Here is a 17,463-nt window from a genome sequence, read left to right as displayed (position 1 = left end):
CGTATGAGGAAGAAATTCTTTGCAGTGAGGGTGGTCAGACACTGGAATAGGTCATGGTATGCAGCCTGCATTCTGGGAGATAGTCAAAAGTGAACTGGATCGGATCTGATTTTGAAATTAGATTCAGCTTTGAAGCAGGTATGACTTAGATGGAGAGGGTTTCAACAACATGATCTCCTTCCAACTGAAATCGTAAAACTTCTGCCATGCATGTTTTAAAAACTTGTTTATGAAACTTGAATATGAAAAATCAGTTATTGCACTGGTGTTCAGGACTTTTTGAATTTGAATTGAGTACTTTTGAGTACTCAATTGGGACAAAGTTAAGGTTTATTTTAAAATGCAGCTGGGAGCTGAGTTTCTTAGTAAGAAATTTCATTTCAATTTTAAGCAGCTTTTTTTTTTTTTTTTTTTTCCCCCCGGGGCAGAGTTATATGAAATGTCATCCAAGAGATGACCCCATAGAATTGAAAAAGGGCTGGCTGCCACACTTCCTTTTTTGCAGTGAAGATGGTTGGCAGTGCAGATTTAATTCTGGAATCCTTATTTTGGGATGTAAAATATATAGCATCAGTCTATTTTAAAAGGATCGTGTTCTGAAACAGAAGCTAAGACCAGCATCATGTAACTGATCAATGAAATTTTTCTCATTTGCTTTGCATCTACAACATAGTAAAGAATCTGTGTTAATATGATGTCGCTCCCTGAATGAAAAAGAAAGAGAAGAAAAGTGAATCTTAAATAGACACTGCAGATGATGACAAAGAGTTTCTTGATGTGAAACTAACCATGTGACATTTACCAGGGAAAATACACAGTTTTGTAATTCATGTTTGTAATTGTAATAACAGGAATTGTCCTGTCTTTTCAGAGTCACACTTGTAGTATGCATTTCTTTGCTGGTTTAGTGGTATAATACACTTTGAGTTTTTGTGATAAAGCAGTCTCACCCACTTTTTAAGATAGCTAAGAGCATTCTTTCTAATTATAAAATTCTAGCGGTATGGTCGTTATGGTAAGTCAAAGAATTGATTGTATAAGAATTGATTTTAAAAAATAATGTTTTCTGTTTTACTAAAAAGGAATCTTCAGCCAAAATGAAAGAAAAAGCTGGACCCCTAGCACATGAGAGGGGGAAAGGCTATCTTTATAAAGCGGGTAACAGCAAATCTATTTTCACATAAATTCAGTTTGTGCACATCGCAGTGGAACAGATACTTTTTCTTCTGAATGTTTATGGCTTTTCATGTACTGCAGAATTTTGTCCTCAGATATTTGGTGGTAATTTCTGAGATGCTCTGTACCATAGCGATGGAGGGAAAAGACTATTGTAATCAAACTTTATGTTGCTGTTGCTGCTAACGTCTTTTCTAAAGATTGCAGTCACTTAGCCACTAACTACCTTCTTAGAATAAGACAATCTTTCTTTAACATTTCTCACTTTGAGATGTACTGCATGTTCTTTTGATTGCTTTGGCAAACACTCAGGCATAGTTTGGATTTGCAGGGAAAAAAACAGGTTGTTAAGAAAGCAGCAGTTTCTAGGTATACCTTTGGCAGCGATGCTGAGTCTTGCTCATGTGAACATGCAGTTTTTATAGATAAAGAGCATGACAGAAAGCTTTTCAGAAAGGTTGCTATTCCAAGCCAGCTCCAGAACAGGAGAAAGCAGAGCCAAGCACTTTGAGGTGTTTCTGGGTGTAAGCATCATACACATGCAACTGTTTTTCTCTTACCCGAGCTACCTGGTGTGATGTCTGGACATGCCTGTCTGGAACTAGCTCAGGACTGGGTGGTAGACTCACGCCTTTGTATTCTGTTACTGCTATTTTGAACCAATACACTTTGCTTTTAAAGGTCACCCTAGTGAGTTTGGTCTTAAGGGATCCTGAGAGCAGGGAGGTTATCATGTGCTGATTTATTTACACAATATCTGGAATGGCAGGCTGTTCCTGTAGCTGAGGCTGGAGGTCTATTTCCTGCTGCAGAACATTCTTTAAAAATTCAAAGAATTCTTTTAAATGGGGTCAGTTAGGTTTCTGGGTTTTTCTTTCTTGCCTTTTTTTTTATTTATTTACAATATTTATGTAGACTATTTTAGCAATAGCTTGGTTTACCCTCTTATCTTATCCTGTACTGATTAATTGCAGTAATTGACTTGTGAAAGTAATTGTGAAAGTCAATTACTTTTTTCAAGTCTTTTATATTATACCTAGGTCTCATCTAAAATACTTTTAAAACCACATGAGCTGTTGTATTTCTGTGCTAGTCAGAATCAGAGACAGCTTCTTCATTGTGTAAAAATTCTTTTTATTTTAGTCCCAGACGACATTTTTAAGACTTTGGATATGCAGGTTTGATATGATTGAGTAGAATTTGCCTCCAGAGAATAGGAAAGACTAGTGGAAAAATTCATGTAACAAATGCAGGTAGACAAATCCTTATGTGACATCTTGATCACATTAAAAGCTGAATTACTATTGCAATTCTAAGGAAAATTATAGTTAGCATTTCATCCAAACATTTCCCCCCTTGCTTTTTACAATAATCAGTTGTTATTTATTAAGTCCAGGTTATTCACAAAGCAGATTTCAGTTATAGTATGTAGGACTTCTGGTGGGTTTTTTGAATAATAATCTTTTAAACGATGAACCAGGGAGAATCAGTCTTTCTGACTGAGCAGCCTGAATTCTTCTCCGAAGGAAGACCTATCGAGCTTTTTTTACATGTGTGCTGATCACCAGAAGAGCTCTTGGGAAATAGAAGTCTGAGAGCAGCTTGTTGTCATCAAGACCATTCAGCCAGCCAATATCTAACTTACGGACGTCTCTGGAACTGGGTTTATGAGCTAAATAAATTATCCTGGCAGGTCACACATGGACTGCTGGCAATAGTTTGAACATCTCTGTACTAACACTAAATACATGTAGCTTGCTCTGGCTAATAAAAATAAGTTTCAAAAAATTCCTTTTGCAATTAGGTACTTCAAGGTTTAGATTATCTCCACAGCAAGTGCAAGATCATTCATACAGATATTAAGCCAGAAAACATTCTGATGTGCGTGGATGATGCCTATGTTCGTAGAATGGCTGCTGAAGCTACCGAGTGGCAGAAAGCTGGTGCTCCTCCTCCTTCTGGCTCAGCAGGTATGATAGTATGTTTAAATGCAATTCAGTAAATTGGTCTCTATGAATTAATGCTAACAGAGTTTTATTTAATGAATATTAACGTTGTAAAGAATTGCATCTGAAAATGTACATCTAGTTCATTCTTACTGATGCTCTGGAAAGCTAAAAAGGAATGCTTTCTTCTCAGTTTTGCACGTTCAAGTTTTTGGAGTCCCTGATTTATCAGAACAAAGACTCACTCTGCAAGCTTTAATGAGGTTTATCTGCAGTGAAGCCTTGCATCTTTAATATTGACAGTAATTAATAATCTTATCTAACTTACGTGTCTAGTTCTGTTAGAATTTCATCAGTGTACATTTGAAATTCTCTGCCTTGTCGTTGGTTATAACTTATGCTCAGAATGCAGTGACAGGTAGTATGGCCCATAGTTTTTCATTCTTGAAAACAGAATTTATTGCACCTGACTGAATTTGTGATAAGTTCTTATTCCTAGCTCTGTATGTGAAATACTTTGTTAAACTTGCCAAGATCTGTGATGGGAACAGTCTGTTATGTTTAGCTAGGAGAAACCAAAATAAAGGACCTCACAGCCATTGGTAAAGACAAGCAAAAAGGCAATGTGGCTTTTCTAGTGATCTTTAGTAGCATGCTTGCCATTTATTTGGTAATCCAGCACATCAGCTGCAGGCAGTGGAGAAATAACATTTAAAGACCTTTGTAATGTTGTTGGAAAATACATTATAGATTAAAATCATTGAGATATAGTAAAAATACCTTCTATATCAGGAACTATTGTGGTCAAACCCATAATTTTTTCCACTCTAGCCAGTTATTTTCAGGCTTTTAAGATTTCCTAAAGCACTTTCTTTTCAACATCATTTTTTAGACCCTGTCTTTGACTGAATGTGATTTTTTTGTCAAGCTAAAAATGATTGTGCTGTTTCACAGTATTATATATGTTAGATATGTTGACATGCAAAAATATATCATTGATATATAGTATTGAATTTTACATACTCTGTGATCATATAGCTAAAGGCTGTATGTTACTTGTGTAGGAAGTAACTTGATTTTCTTCATGTAGCCCTGAAACTGCTTCCTGGCATTAAAATAAACATTATGTTAAGGAATACATTGATGGAATTCTTATCACAGTTTGTTCTTAGCAAATTGCAATTAAATGTATGACTTTCCACACAGGAGCTGAAGATGTGTTTTCTTTACAGCATTTCAAGTATAGGTTCTGCATAAATGCACTTTTCAGAGAAGTGATGATACTCAAGTGTAAGAATTTTTTTGAAAACATTGCTCTTTAAGGGATGTACAAGCGTTGTTTTTTTTCCCCTGAACTTAGCAGCAGGAGCAGAATCTATTAGAGAACTCTCAACTGTCTCAATTTTTCACTTTGCATTTGTTAATTGCCATATGCCTGTGAGTCTGAAGAAGTTTGTGAGTGGTTCTCCTCCCCCGTTCAGTTCCACTTTCTCACTTTTACTTTGCTCCTGTTTCCCCTATTAGGTTATTTTTCTTTTTTCAATTATTTGTTTTTTGTGTGTGTGGCTTGTATTCTTTGTCTGTGCATTTTTGCAGTCATTACTGTAATCACATCAGACCTAGTCATGGATGATATCCACCTGAGGCATGCTTAGGAAGAGGTACACGCTGGAGATGCTTTTTCTGTGGTGTAGAGCTTTTTGCCACAGGCACTTATTCATACTTACAATCCTATCAGAGTACTCCACTTCAAAAGGCAGGAAATGTGGATATTTGACTTTCCTGTTCAGTGTGACACAGTGGTCATCTGTGTTGAGTCTCCCTGGACTATTTAAAAGCTGTCTACACCTGATCAATCAGCTGACTGCAAACATTTCATTTGTGACTACTCTACAGTCAACTAATGTTTTCTGACCACTCTGTTTCAGACTTCCCTTTTGGACTTCTGTTAACTTCTATTAACCAGCCACAACAGAGTGAACAGAAATTAAAGCTAGCTCCTTCCAATGCCAGATGCTCTAATGGCGACATCAAATGATTTCAGGCAGGAAGCACTTATAAAGAGCATAGGAAAAAAAAAGGCTAAAAATAAGATTTTTAATCATTGCTCTATAATTTCGTTCTGAATGTTTTCACATAATTTCTACAACTTTCTGCTGTTATAGAGTTGTTCTTGTAAAAATGTATATTGAAAATTGTTTTTTTTCTTTCTAGTGAGTACAGCTCCACAACAAAAGCCTGTAAGTATTGTTATATAATTTGAATTAACTATATTATTTTCTATGTTTCTGGCAGTATTAGTAACTATTAGACTGTTGGTAGTGTCTACCCTTTTTAAAAGCTTCCTTTGAATAAAGCTTTTATGTTTCAGAAAACATTTTTCTTTTAATGTCTTTGGCCTTACCAGTTTTCAGCACATTTCTCTGATGGAAATTCTCATAGACTTACAATTCTGTAGCCGTGTCAAAGGAAGTTAAGCATTGCCATTTTCATCTCTCATGGAATAATCCATTCGGTTCAAATCCTGACAGCAATGCATGCATGCACTAAATATCAGGCACTGCAGACAGCTTAAGGACTTCAAGGCCTTAATCAGCCAGATCTTAAAAAAGAGTTTTTTTCATGAGGTTTGAAAAATCTTTTTGCCATATGCTTATAGCAAGGAACCACTGATAACACAGCTGCTTAGTATACCTAAGGTCAAACCTGCTTTCTACATCTGTGTGTACAAAACCTGTATATAATTTAAATAAGCATACAACATGTATAAAAGTTAGTAGGATTATCAAATTAACTGCCTGATTTTGACTGTCATGTAGTTTGTTTTGAAGATAACAGAATTTATAAATAAACCTTTAAGAAAAAGATATTTCTTTTTGTTTCCTGTACTTTAGTTTTGACTTGTGTGAGGATTTCTTAGTGGTATCTGAATGATGAATGGAAATTGGATAGAGCTAATTTATCAAGGAGTAAAATTAGAAGTCAGAATTCAATTAAAATATAAATTGTTTCAGTCTTAGCTCAGATCTCTTGATATTTTTTTCTTTGTTGTTATACCTGGGGTTGTTAGTCCTTATGTTATATAAAATGTGAAACTTTTCATGATGGCCATCTGTTGTTTGTGATTCATACGTTTTGGACCAGAAAGGAATAATAAAGCTGCTTTTTACAGGGAAAAAGCTGAACAGCACAGTGTTTATTTAAAATTCTTTACCGTTTTCAATCTCTTCGGGTTTCTCGTATAATTTTTCTCTGCATACTTTCGGTGAGCATTTTACCTGCATTGTACAGAGAGAGAGATCATGTATATAGCTTCTATCAGATAAGCATATAAGATATAGCAGATGTGATAGCAGAATATCTTCCACGTACAATCATATCATCTGTTGATCTAGATTAAAGTTTAAAATTATTGTGCTAGTTGAGATTATAGGAATTTTACAGTGTCATCTTAGATGTATTTTGCTCTTGTGTCTAGTAAACAACCATGTAAAAATATATGTATAGCTATGTAAGATTTTGATAGTTGTTTTTTTTACTTCATATAACCCTGGTTATAAGAAGGTTTTTCCATATATAAAATGGGGAAAAAAACACAACACAGTATATTTACTATATTAATTGACATCCAGTATTTTCAAATAAAAAGTAGTCGTACTGCATGTTTTTGGTCTAAGATATCTTGAGGGGAATTGTTCAGTTTTGGTTTTCTTTGTGTTGTTCTTTTTAATTTTATTTTGGTTTTATTAATATTTCAGGTTGGAAAAATATCCAAAAACAAAAAGAAAAAGCTGAAGAAAAAACAGAAGAGGCAAGCAGAGCTGTTAGAAAAACGCCTGCAAGAAATAGAAGAACTAGAGCGAGAAGCTGAAAGGAAAAAAATAGAAGAAAATGTAACCTCAGCTGTACCATCAAATGAGCAAGAAGATGAGTACCACCCAGAGGTGAAACTAAAAACAGCTGATCTAGAAGAGGTAGTAGATGAAGAACCTGGAAATGATGATGGTTAGTGTCATCTGCTTTTACTGACCTAGAATTTACTGTTTCAGAGGGGAAAGTAATTACAGTATTGCATCTAACACATTGAACAAAGTTGCCAAACAAAAATTCTTGTTTAATGTCTGTGGTTTGGAGCGTAATTGTTAAGGTTTAACTCCTTTCTAGCTCCTATGTTTTTTGTCAACTCTTTACAGTTCTGACAGAGATGTAATGCCGTCTTTTTTTTGGTTCTGTTTATACTGTGAATTTTCTTGCCTCTGTGATGAATCCCTGTTTGACGTTGACAGAGTTGTAGATTTGTAGTGCTTGCTTTTAAAACCACTTATCTTCCATTCATAACATTCTTCTCTTCTGAATTGTTCCCTCAGCTATACTATCCTGAACCACTTCACATTGTTCTTTTTTGTTTGTTTTCCAACAGCCCTATTAGATCCTTCTCTTGCCTTTAATTTAGATTTTAAAGTCTTTGTGTGTTCCAGTGATATTCAGAGTTGCCTTGTGTGCTATGTTGGAAGTCAAGTACATCCTGAAGAGTTAAAAGTTAGGAATGCCTAATTTCAAAATGATGTGTTGATATGTGATCTAATATGTTGCTCATTAAAAATTTTCAGGTGAGGCAGAAGATCAGGATGAAAAAGAAGACACAGAGAAAGAAAACACTGAGAAAGATGATGATGTCGAGCAGGAACTTGTCAACAATGACCCTACAGACCCTAAGTGGATAGAATCCCCCAAAACAAATGGCCATATTGTCAATGGCCCCTTCCTATTGGAACAACAGATTGAAGATGAAGACGAGGAAGAGGAAGAATGTCCAAATCCAGAGGAGTATAATCTTGATGAGCCAAATGCAAAAAGTGATTACTCTTATAGCAGCTCCTATGAACAGTTTAATGGTGAATTGCCAAATGGACGTCATAAAATTCCTGAGTCACAGTTCTCTGAATTTTCAGCTTCAGTGTTCTCTGGGGCTCTAGAGTCTGTAGCTTGTGGTTCTGCTGTTTCTGAAGGATCTACTGTAACTGAAAGAGAGGAGAGCAGCCCATCTCATGACAGGAGCAGAACAGTTTCAGCTTCAAGCACTGGAGATCTGCCTAAAAGTAAGCATTCCTCTTGGTGGCATATACTGGGCCTGAAGTCTTTTGGAGCTGTAGGTGATGTCTGATTGTAGAATGCGTAATGGAAATGGAAAAAAAAACCTTATGTAAATGTTTTATCTCTGTTCAGTGAAGTTTGTATGCAAATTTTTTTTTAAGAGAAAATTCAGCACCACATCTTATGGGTAGAGCATCACATCTTTCGATAGTGTGAAAGCACCTTTCAGTAACAAGGGGAGGACTCTGTCACACCATTTCCCTTGCTTTAATTGAACAGTAGATCTGGAACTTCTCTGTGATGTTGTCTTTTCTTTACCTGTAGCTGAAGTGTTTTAAATGTTTTTAGTTTCTGGGTTAGTGCCAAACCTACTAATGTCCTGGCCTGCTCCCTGCTTGACTCTGAAGAGTGCCCATTGAGAAGATGGTGCCCATGTTGCCAGCCTCTGCAGTCAGAAGTGTGTGCAGGCTGCTCCCAAATACTCACTTTCCTAGACACTGTCCAGACCTGGGCAGAAAGTGGGATATGGGGTCAGATCAGCCATAGCTAGGACTGGATCATAGCTGTAGCACAATACTGGGAAACCTTTTTTCATTGCTGACTAATTTAATCTTCTTGGCTTTGTCTAACTCTGAACATTCTGGTCATTGAATATTACATCATGTGAATGCCCAGTCCAAATTATCATTATTTTAAATTTAGAGTTTCATCTTAGAAGACATCTGGCAAAAAAGGCAGTGCTGATGTCTAGAAATGAAGAGGAGACTTTTAAGTTATTTTGGTCCCAAAGCATTTTGGTGAATTTTGACCTCCTGGGACCAAGATTCAACGAAAAGAAAAAATATTAATTTTGAATGACTTTAAGAAATAATAATAAAAAAAAGTTTGGTTGGAATTGATGCAAGTCTTTTGCCTAGTACCATGGGCTTTGATTAAAGGGGGGGGGAGGCAAATGTGTGGCATAGAGAGGCAGTGATTAAGTTACAAAAAGTCTGTAAGTCTCCTCAAAGGCAGTGGCTCAGCTAAGCATACTTTACGTAAATTGGATGCTTTTTTGTGCATTCTGACCTGCGAGTTTGATAGATGCAGCTTGGAACACAGCGCAAAAGCATTTTTGATCAATTTAAATAAATCTGTCATCTTAAATTTTAAGAGAAAAGCAAAACTGATTTTTTTTCTGCTGTAGAACTTGTTCTTAAGAGTAGTAGATCAGTTACTGTAGGTGAATTATGTGCATTGAGCAGTAGGAAAGAGAGAAGGAAGATGATGTTTGCCAGTAAGCATTATTCACACAGCTTAAGGCCAGAGGTGATCATGAGATCATTTAACCTGGCTCCTTTTTTATAACAAGGCAATAATGCACCTATCTAGTAAGCTCAGAAAGCTTTGTTTGGCAAAAAACAAACAACAACAACTGCTATTGATTTGGACAAATGAAAAGATTAAAAAAAAAAGTATGTTTGAAGTTTTAGAAGAACTGTAACTAGTTTGGATTTGTCTAGTTGCGGCTTCTAGCTTCTTGTTATATCTTTTCTCAGTCATATTCAAAAGTTCTTTAAGACACACTATTTTCATTCATTAATAGTTCTTTTCAGTTTAGGACAGTTTTCTCTCAAGCTTTTTGGTAAATCTAAACAAGATGATTTTTTTTGTCTCTGTAAGGCATGTTGCCAACCCTCAACTCATGATGTCTTTTCTGTATTCAGCTTGGGTTTGGACATTTACATTTTGGCCACCAAAACTGCTCAAATCCAAAACTTTTGTCTATAAATCCTGTTTATAGAAGATGTGGAAGGTGAAATCTTGGTTTCTGTGCAAAGAGCTGGATTTTTGCCATTGAATTAAATGGCTCCAGAGTATGACCCATAGGCTTTATCCATAGTGTCAGTGACTAAATGATAAATATATGGGTTTCAACTTCAGTAAAGAAAATACTGAGAGAGTAAATCTGTAAGCGGATAGGAGAAAATGAGAGAGCTCAGGAGAAGATCGCCAAGCCTGCGTGAACATTGTCCCAGATGAAGTTACTAAATTTAAACAGAGCTGTATTCAGTAGTACAGTAGAGTGTATTTCCTCATTTAAGACTTTAGAAGAGCATTTCCTACAGTTTATTTTACAGTCTGACTAGATCAGGTAACCTGTAGGTAGGTAAGAAACGTGAAATGAAATGCAGTTGAGTAGAGCTGTATTTCTGCAGGAGGTCAAGACTTAGGCTAATAAATCCTCCAGTCTATCTCCTTATGCCCCGCTCCCCCTAAAGGCTCCTAGATGCTCGGTAGCCTCTTTGTGCTGCTGGCAGTGGATGGGCAGGAAGCCTCTACTGCTGTTTTCCTGGGGTGACGTGTAAAATCCTCCTGCTTCCCCAAAGTAAAGCTGCTATTGTCATCACAGGAGCAGCTTATCTCCCCAGCTGGAGAACCAAACCTACTTCATTCCTCCGTCGTCTTATCTCATCGGGAGCGGTTTACGGGCCTTGTGAGCGAGGGAAGTAGAAATCAGTAAATACAGCCATAGCTCACTTCTTCCTCAGAAGGAGGAAAAGCTTGATGTTATTAATCTTAACAGCACCACTCGTGGCTTTAAACAGTAATAAAAATGATTAATGTAGGTAAGGAAGAAGAAAAGTATGACACTTTGCAGGCCATTCAGGCTTTCTAAAAAGTGCTACTTTTTCACTATATCTTTAGTACCCTTTTCTTGTATGGACACAGACTATTTGCTCCTCTCCATGTAGTTATTGCTATACATTCTTAAGTAGCATGGTCTCATCTTAATTTCTTCAGGGTACTTGCCTCATTCAGCGCAGACAGATTTGCGTTCAGTGGCTGAGCAACTATTTTTTTCAAGTTTTTATCTTTTTTCATCTTTTTTTTTAAGTTTACACTGTGTGACCAAATGCTCTTAGGACAAATTTATCAATTTCCTCATGACTTCCCTCCTTGTTCCAGTGCTTGAATGTTTACTAAGTATATTGTCGTGGTGTGACTGTGAGAAGAGGAGGTGATATTTCTCAGCTTTACGGAACTAGGACACACAGAAGTGAAAATTAGAAATGCTCACGAAGTTTGCGCTCAGGTTGAGCTCCATAGGACACTTTTTGAGAGTACTTGCTAAGAAGTACGCTCCTTTTGACTTCAGTCAGCTATGAATGATCAGCATTTGTCAAAATCAGAATGCAAGGTCTCATTCATCACTCACAAAATACGGGACACAAACTCACTGAGTTCAGGAGAAAAACATGAAGGTGTAGGCACTTGGCTGTTACCTTTTCCAAGTTTCTTTGTTAAGGGAGGTTGAAGAATGCTCTTTCCTAATGTCATACTCAGATATCTTACTAACGAGGCATTTTTTTCCCTTTATTCTCCTGCTTTACTTACTGCAACACTTCACCTTCAGTAAGATGTATGGGAAAGATTTACTCAGCGATATCTTCTTTTTCTCCAGGGCTACTGAGCTGAGAAAGGTCTTGTTAGTTGTTGAATAATGCATGTGATTGTGTTTAAAAAAAACATACTGCTATGCAGCATGCTCTTAAGGGAAGGCTTCAAGTTAAGATTACTAATTCCTGACTTTTAAGTGCTGGAATGCAGCCTTAATATTCTCTCAGTGTATATTACTCTTATGCCCTATGTTGGTGCTTTTTTTGCACTAGAGTCTTGGACTCCATTCCAGCTATTTTAGAGGACTATTTTCTTGACATCACTGCCCCTTCTACCATTTAGTCCTGCCATCTTCTTTTCCATCCAGACATTATTATCATCCCTGATGGCCCATTCAGATTTTTTGTCCCAGTAGCTCAAGATCTTCGTCTGATTTCAGTCACACCTAACTCACCCTGTTAGACTTCCTCTCTTTTTTCTCCTTGTCCCACTTACAGTGTATTTTCTTCTTCCAATTCCTATGCCAGTTTAACTGATCGTTATACTGGATCCCCAGATCCCTTTCTTATCTAGTATCTTACCACCCTTTCAGTTATCTTCATATCTTACCACCAGTTTCTTGTTTAGTTTTTGTAGCTTTTGATGAAGCAGCTGAGATGATTCCTCTGCTGCTGTCTCATTTGTGATACCTGTTTTTTTCTTCCCCATTCAAATCAACCTGCTTTCTTTCCCAAGCGATTTAGGAGCTAGTGGGTGGTGGTATGTCAAAACAAAAAAGCAGCAGTCCTGTACTGTCAGGACCCTAACGTGCGTTAGGATCTCCAGTGTCCCAGGAGCCTATAAAGATTGCAGGATTAATTGATTACAGTTCTGCCATTTCACTTTGAATCATGTTCAATGCAAACAGATCCTTCGGAGAACTTTGATTCAGTGCTGAATGATCTGTTAAATGGATAACTGTACGCTAGGCTCTGAAGTTATACAGGTTTTAGTAACTCCTTTTCCCAATGGGGCAAATTAAAACGAACAAAAATAGGCAGACAGTATATGCCTTAGTCAAGAATGGAAGTGCTGGATTTATTTTCTTAACCAAACTGTTCTAAGAATGTATCTTTCCTGTGGAGTTCTTGGAGTTTGAGATTTAACATTTCTTTTATGGAAACACATGCACCATTTTTGCTTAGGAGCTCCTTCAGGTATTTTAATAATGGTCATATGGCACTTTGTTAATAACGCAAGTAATTTGCACTTGAAATGTGTAAGGATATTTAGAAATCAAGGTAAGAAATACTGTTTATGTTGCTTTAATTTCTCATAACATTCCGCAAATGATTGTGATGTCTTCAAGGTATTACAAAACTGGATCAAGGCAAAATTGCTTATGGAGAATGAAAAGTATGTTCTAAATACTAACTGTTTTGCATTTTGCTTGTGTTAGCAAAAACTCGTGCTGCTGACTTACTGGTGAATCCACTGGACCCAAGAAATGCAGATAAAATTAGAGTTAAAATTGCTGACCTGGGGAATGCCTGCTGGGTGGTAAGTATCAGGTCAGCTATACAGCCTTCCTACTTAGAACAATCCTTTTTATTTCTCATTTTTCCTGTTAATGTGGTTCTTTCTGTTTTAGCATAAACACTTCACAGAGGACATCCAGACAAGACAATATAGATCCATAGAAGTTTTAATAGGAGCAGGTTACAGTACACCTGCTGATATCTGGAGTACTGCATGTATGGTAAGAACAATACAATACGTATTCTAAAACCTCCTAAAAAAACTGTCGTTTATTTACTGAGGGATCCTGATGAGGATGGTTCTGACATTTTGACACAAATATAATACTATAAATTACGTACTGTCAGATAGCTACTGATGATTGTTCTCCTTTATTTCAATATTTTAAGCACCCTTAATCAACAGGAAGTACTTTGGAGGAAGTTTCTAATTTTCATTTGATGCATTTTAAACCTGCAGTCTAAAATATGCAAGTTTGAGGGAAAATATAGGTATATTTTAAATGTCAAAATCTAATTGAAATCGTACGACTGCATGTTTCCTTCCTGTCTTAGAATCTGCGCAACTCTTTGCTGTGTTTCCATTCCTTTTTATTACATAAAGTAGCAAAATACTGAAATACTTCAAATTCTTGCCACCTTCAGTGAAAACATTCATCAGATTTGGTTTGCAAATCACAGCTTTAGATTCTGAACTTGGAGAGATGGAATTTAATTTATTAGTAAAATATGTGGTAATGTTCTGTAGAATTAGTTTTAACACACAGTAAAACTGAAATGATATATTTTTATAGAGTAGGAAAAATGAAAATAACTTTTTGAAACATTGAATCTGTTTGCAATCTTGCTTTGAGGACAAGCTACATGCATTTTCTCATTAAAGATAGTTTTGGAAATACATTCAGAAATACCTTTTGTCTATTTTAAAAGTGAAAACTTATTCAAATCTTTATATTTTACAAATACATGTCTGAAAAGAGTAAGTGTGTGAGGAGGAGGAGAACACTTAAATACTAGACGCAGTTTGCAGGCGTGGGTGATGAGAAGAATTGCAGAACTGAGAGGGAGAGGAGGAGGATTGAAAGGAACATAAAATCCTACAGATATTATAAGCTCAGCAAGCCATGTGTTGGAAGTAACTAACCCATAAGTAAATTTGCAAGTATGTTTTCTCTGGAGTTTAATACTAGCTTTTGCTTTAGTACAGAGAAAAGAACATCCATTTCTAAATTTACTTTTCAATTTTGAGGCAAAATGTAGAATTTTTCTATTACATTGAAAATGAAGCATAGAGAATTTTCCACAGTTTTGATTCTGAATTCTGTGAACTCTTTAATGAGTCTTCTCTTAGTCTTCTCGTAGCTATCTATAATATTACTATAGGGACTTATCATTCCTTTTACCTGATATTCTGTTAACCTTAATTCAACCCAATACCTTTTTATGGTGTTGAATACTCTGTATTCTTCCTTTAAGGTTGTACTGATTCAACCGGCATCCTGCTAATTGATACTTGGTGTGAGTTGTAAATGACTTTCTTGTTCCTTTTAAATAGAAAAGATATCTTTGGAAGGGCACTAGCTACTGACATGATGTATGAGTTCTTATCACATTTTGTAAGAACTTTTATGTGATTTTAAATAGTTGTAGTGACTGGATGAGTTTTAAAAAACTGTATTGTACAAGAGGAGATGAACATGCAAGCAAATATTGGGCTGTTTCGCTATGTGACAGTCATCCTGCCCCTTACACTCGAATTCTTTTTCATGTTATATAGGCTGTATTGCTTTCTTTGTGTGAGTCCTTTCTTAAACTCACAAAAACAAAACTTAAAGAATCTCTGCCACTTGGGGTATCTTAGTTCTGATTCACAGTTATGTATGGAATTTCATTATTTTCGTAAGAAAAATATAATTCTGCTTTTTTCATAAGTAAGCTTTAAAGATAGTAAAGCATTTGAGGCAGAAACACTAGAATTCTCTTCCATCTTCTGCCACAGATTTTGTATTTTTGCTCTTAAAAATACTGCAGAAACTTTACAGTCTTACAGCACTGACATACGATAGTTGAATTCAGTTATCTTCACTGTACAAGTGCAGTCATGTAGAAGATAGAGATCAGTGCCTTAAGATCACCCCAGAAATTCCTAGTTTCAAAACTCCTTGGGATATGCTTTCATTCCGGAGTGGTTAGGCAGTGGGTCAGAGCAGTGTAAGTGCTCGTCCTGAATCAGAGGGAATACAGCTCTGAGGTAGGTACTAACCGAACACCTTAACTGTCTTTCTGCAGAGGACTTTTATTGTGCTGAAATATTAAAACGTGCAGAAACATGACTGATGCAGAACTGCAAACTCACAATTAACTTATTTAGGCCATTTTTGGAAATCATGATTTGATTATCTCCAGTTGCTGTAGTATCTAAGAACAGTGAAGTTCTGAAGGATTTTAATCCCATGAGAGTTCCACTTGTGTCCTCAAGTCTGGATTCTCTGTTGTACCTAAGTGTGCTTCACAAAATGTCGTCCTGGGTTACTTTGCTCTTGTTGCCTTATTTAATTCTGTAGTGTTTACTTTTAGCTGTATTTTCAAAGGGACTGTCTGCTGGAGCTGAAGGTGGTATTTATTTTGATCTGACTGGCTGAAAATGTGGCTCAGGTGTTCTGTTAGCCGTGTTGTCTAAGACTTCAAATTCAATGGAGAGGAAGGTGATTCTCCACCTCTTTGAAATGTTGCTTTGCTTATATGACAGGTCCAATGTCATTAAGGACATTTTGGAAGCTTTGCTGTGCAAAATGAGTGGTCCAGCAGCATTGCCATTACTTTTTTCTTCACGATATTCCATGCCTCCTTATCTTGCCCAGTGCGATACCACCAGGCACACAGGGTGTCCTACCAGCTCACCCCTGTGCTACCTGCATATGGTATTTCTCATTCACTGCCTGAAAAATAAATAAATAAATAGAAGGGGTTGTCTATATCTTAATAAGTGACTGTAAATCTGAGGTTGTGTTCAGGGTAAGTAATTCACCTGATCATTTCACTGTTAGAGATGTTTGTGACTAGTATTGAGCACCTGTTCTGGAAAGGTGATGTTTGGCTTTGCTCCGGGAGCTGTGACATAATTACAGGTTCTGTCTTTCCTTCTGATAATGATTTTGACTTTGGCTAAGCTTTCTTCTCTCAATTTATCTACTGAAAGATAGTGCACATCCATTTAAAAAAATAAAAACGGGCCTTTCTTTGAATTCATTTAGGGTCCGTAGAGTTCCTATGTCAGTAGCTGACATCTGTATATGTTCATAAAGCACCTCGATCTTTTTGTGTCTCTTGGTTTGTAGGTTTTGTGGAGGACTACTGGAGTGCATAGGGTCAGGCTTCACCTGGCGTCTTGGTCTTGTGCTTTATCACTCTCCATTTGAGCCTAAGGCCTTTTTCATTGGCTGTTGCTTGCTAACGAAATAATCTTGCTCATTGGGAATAGCATTGGCAAGTAGCAGAGCTGCTGGCTCTTGCATTGGTTTGTGTTTGTGGCATTAAGTGTTGCTGTCAGGCATAGAGGTTGTGGTGTATCACAACAGTAGCAAACTCTTTTTTCACAACACCATTCATCAGCAGTTTTACTTGACCTTTAGTATTGGCAATGGAGATGATGGTGATGTTTTTTACAAAGCAAACGATGGTGCCTTGTGCAGGCAAAGCATCTGTGTCCATGTGTACACAGCAACTTGCAGAGCACTCCCCTTATGAACCTGGCTTTTAGGACATGCTGTGTTGTCTGCGCAGAGTGCTCGCATTAGGTGGGCTGTGCCAGTGCGGGTTGGCTTCATCTAGCCACCAGCCCCGTGTGTTTGATGCAGCTTCCTAGGAGAGAACAGTCACGTTGTATTTATGTTATACTCAGTACGAAGTAGTCAGAGATTCTGATCAGGATTAATTGTGCTGGAAGTCTCCACAAACAGAGTCATGTAAGGACTCTACCCAAATAGCTTATAATGTAACTGAAGCCGGGTAAAAGAGGGAGAAGTAACTCAGTGCTAAAAACCTTACAGCTCCTTTTCTTATGGTGTTATGTCAGTGAATAAGTAGCGTTGTAAGCCAGGAGCCTGTGGGCTGAATCTTCTAATTTTAGATGATTCAGCATGGCTCAGTTCTTGTGCCCCAAACAGGATAAGTACCTCTTTGAATCAGATTTGAAGGATGAAAGGGGGTATTCTCAGGCCAGTACCAGTCCTCTGCTCAGGTAATCTGAATTTTAGGGTCTTCAAGGGGGCAGGGGAAGATAGCAAGGAGAAAACAGGATGAAGCATCTTTGGAGGCTTATAATCACTGTGTGCATGATGTGCTGTGAA

General features: G+C 37.0%; 1 protein-coding gene across 10 annotated transcripts in view; it reads left to right on the top strand.

Annotated features, from left to right (window-relative positions):
* Positions 1–17,463, top strand: part of SRPK2 (SRSF protein kinase 2) — a 148,978-nt gene that overhangs the window by 119,246 nt on the left and 12,269 nt on the right. For all 10 annotated transcript variants that reach the window (XM_035549593.2, XM_035549591.2, XM_035549600.2 and 7 more), the window contains 6 exons: positions 2,981–3,146; positions 5,337–5,362; positions 6,881–7,127; positions 7,733–8,221; positions 13,036–13,136; positions 13,228–13,335. In XM_035549593.2, coding sequence (XP_035405486.1) covers positions 2,981–3,146; positions 5,337–5,362; positions 6,881–7,127; positions 7,733–8,221; positions 13,036–13,136; positions 13,228–13,335 — 1,137 coding nt within the window. The remainder of the gene's footprint in view (positions 1–2,980; positions 3,147–5,336; positions 5,363–6,880; positions 7,128–7,732; positions 8,222–13,035; positions 13,137–13,227; positions 13,336–17,463) is intronic.

This window comes from Cygnus atratus, chromosome 1 (genome assembly GCF_013377495.2).
Source record: "Cygnus atratus isolate AKBS03 ecotype Queensland, Australia chromosome 1, CAtr_DNAZoo_HiC_assembly, whole genome shotgun sequence".
Classification (NCBI taxonomy): domain Eukaryota; kingdom Metazoa; phylum Chordata; class Aves; order Anseriformes; family Anatidae; genus Cygnus; species Cygnus atratus.
The sequence above is the reverse complement of the archived record's forward strand: the minus strand, read 5'-3'. Positions and strand labels throughout refer to the sequence as shown.